This window comes from Anopheles nili, chromosome 2 (assembly GCF_943737925.1).
Source record: "Anopheles nili chromosome 2, idAnoNiliSN_F5_01, whole genome shotgun sequence".
NCBI lineage: Eukaryota > Metazoa > Arthropoda > Insecta > Diptera > Culicidae > Anopheles > Anopheles nili.
In genome coordinates, this window is record NC_071291.1 from 54576418 (window position 1) to 54578856 (window position 2439).

At 56.0% G+C, this 2439-nt stretch overlaps 1 protein-coding gene across 1 annotated transcript; it reads left to right on the forward strand.

Moving 5' to 3' along the window:
• Window positions 1–209: 209 nt before the first annotated feature.
• LOC128726235 (somatostatin receptor type 5-like) lies at window positions 210–2096 on the forward strand. The gene has a single exon (XM_053820035.1). The coding sequence runs from the start codon at window positions 210–212 to the stop codon at window positions 2094–2096; it is 1887 nt and encodes a 628-aa protein (XP_053676010.1).
• The last annotated feature ends 343 nt before the right edge of the window (window positions 2097–2439 follow it).

Genomic DNA, 2439 nt, shown 5'->3' on the forward strand with positions numbered 1-2439 from the left:
TTTAATTGAGCTAGGGACACGGACCAGCATGGGGCCCTGAAGCCTGAACCCTGAAGCTGTGTTAGCCCTGAAACCACATCGGTGTAGCTTCCGCAGGCAAAGGACTTGCTCGTTCTTTTTACCGTAGTGGAATTAATTAGACGTCACCTATACGATACGCACTAGGTACCGTGTGGAGCTGTAGTTGAAGTGTGTGGCCAGGCGTGAAAATGGACTGGAACGTAACGACAAGCGACACGGTCGATCTGCTGATGACCGTTGGTACAGCGGCCCTTACGACGATGGCCCCAAGTACGGCGGTACCACTAACCAGCAGCAACTCACCTCCGGCTACGGACACCAGCAGTATGACGGTGTCCGCGAGTGATATTACAATCGCATCGTCCGCGCATTACCACGGAGCCATTCCGTTCCCTTCCGAGTTGCTGACGTTCCTGCGGCACACCACGACCATCGCGTCGTCCTCGTCGGCTTCTTCCATGCCCACGCTGACGGTTACAAACTTCTCAACGTTTCTCAGTAACATCACACTACGTGCACTGACGGCAACCGGGGCAGGTGGTGCGGTTGGTGGCACAAATGCGGCCGAATTTCCCGCCAACCTGTCGCGACGCTTCCCACCGCATCCGTTCTTCAGTTCCTTCTTTAATGATTCCGCGTTCGATATCTGCCCCTCGATCCAGATGCCGGTTGGGAACGTGATCTCGATGATACTGTATGCGCTGGTTGCGATCGTCGGTCTGTTCGGCAACACGCTGGTCATCTACGTAGTGCTGCGCTTCTCGAAGATGCAAACTGTCACGAACATGTACATCCTCAACCTGGCCATCGCCGACCAGTGCTTCCTGATTGGGATTCCGTTTCTCATCACCACGATGCACCTGGGCGAGTGGACGTTCGGGAACGCGATGTGCAAGGCGTACATGGTGTCGACCTCGATCACCCAGTTCACCTCGTCGATCTTTCTGTTCATCATGTCCGCCGATCGGTACATTGCCGTGTGTCATCCGATCTCGTCGCCTCGCTTCCGGACACCGTTTGTCTCGAAGGTCGTGTCGGCCATTGCGTGGACCGCTTCGGCTCTTATCATGCTGCCGGTGATGCTGTACGCGAACACGATCCACCGCGAGAAGGATAAAATGTCCTGCAACATCATGTGGCCGTCGGAAACGGGCGCCAACTCGGGGTCTACCTTCACGCTGTACTCACTTATCCTGGGCTTCGCCATACCGCTCACGTTGATACTGATGTTCTACTATCTGGTCATCCGGAAGTTGCGCACCGTCGGGCCAAAGTCAAAGTCGAAGGAGAAGAAACGCTCGCATCGCAAAGTGACGAAGCTCGTGCTCACGGTGATCACCGTGTACGTGCTGTGCTGGTTGCCGTACTGGATCTCGCAGGTGGCGCTTATCAACTCGCCACCCGACATCTGCAAATCTCGGCTCGAGATCACCGTGTTCGTGCTGGTGAGCTGGCTCGGGTACAGCAATTCCGCCATGAACCCAATCCTGTACGCTTTCCTCAGTGACAACTTTAAGAAGAGCTTCCTGAAGGCGTGCACCTGCGCCAAGGGTAAGGAAATCAACGCCCAGCTCCAGATCGAGAACAGCTTCTTCCCTCGGTTCGTGCGCAACCGTGGATCCGAGCGGGGCAACTCCACAAAGGTGCTGCAGGGCAACAATCGCCCCAACCGGGGCGGACCGGACGCTCACGGGCAGCTACAGCAGCAGCAGCAGCATCAGCAACAGGCCCATCAACATCAGCTTCAGCTGCAGCAGGCTAACGATGCCGTCACAAACAACAATGATGTTTGCAGCGTGAACAACAACAGCCCCCAAGGAAACGCGGCCAACGGGAAAAACAACGGACACGCGAGTGTCCCGAGCTCCCTGTACGGGGGTATGAGCTCGGATCAAAGCTCCATCGTGCGTGGAAGCGGCCCGTCAACGAGCGTAACGACCATCCAGTCGTCGTGCACTCGTCCAACCTCCGATCCGCCGCAGGCAACCGCACCGACAGTGCCCACATCGAACAGGACGCAGGACCCCAACGGTGACACTGTTTGTCGGCCGCCCGTACTCCACACGGACCTGTAAACGTCGCCACCAGCACACGGGCGTACCGGAACGGGCGTACGTAAATTGGAAAATAAAGCGTGTGTTGCGTTGGCGTCCACCGGAATGTTCCATCGGATAACGTAAGTAGCTCCTGCGGGATGGGATGGAAGAAAAGAGCGAAAACAAACGAGAAGTAAAATACGTTTACGTGAGTTCTCCACCACCGGAACGAGAAACCTATCTCTATCACCTCACATTTATCTGCGTCCGGAAGGATCCGGATAGTCGATGATGGCGATGGGGATGATTTTCCATTGGTCCTCGGGGTGTACAACGGGCCTGTGTGTGTGTGTGTCCGCACGAGTGTGTGTATTTACCATTC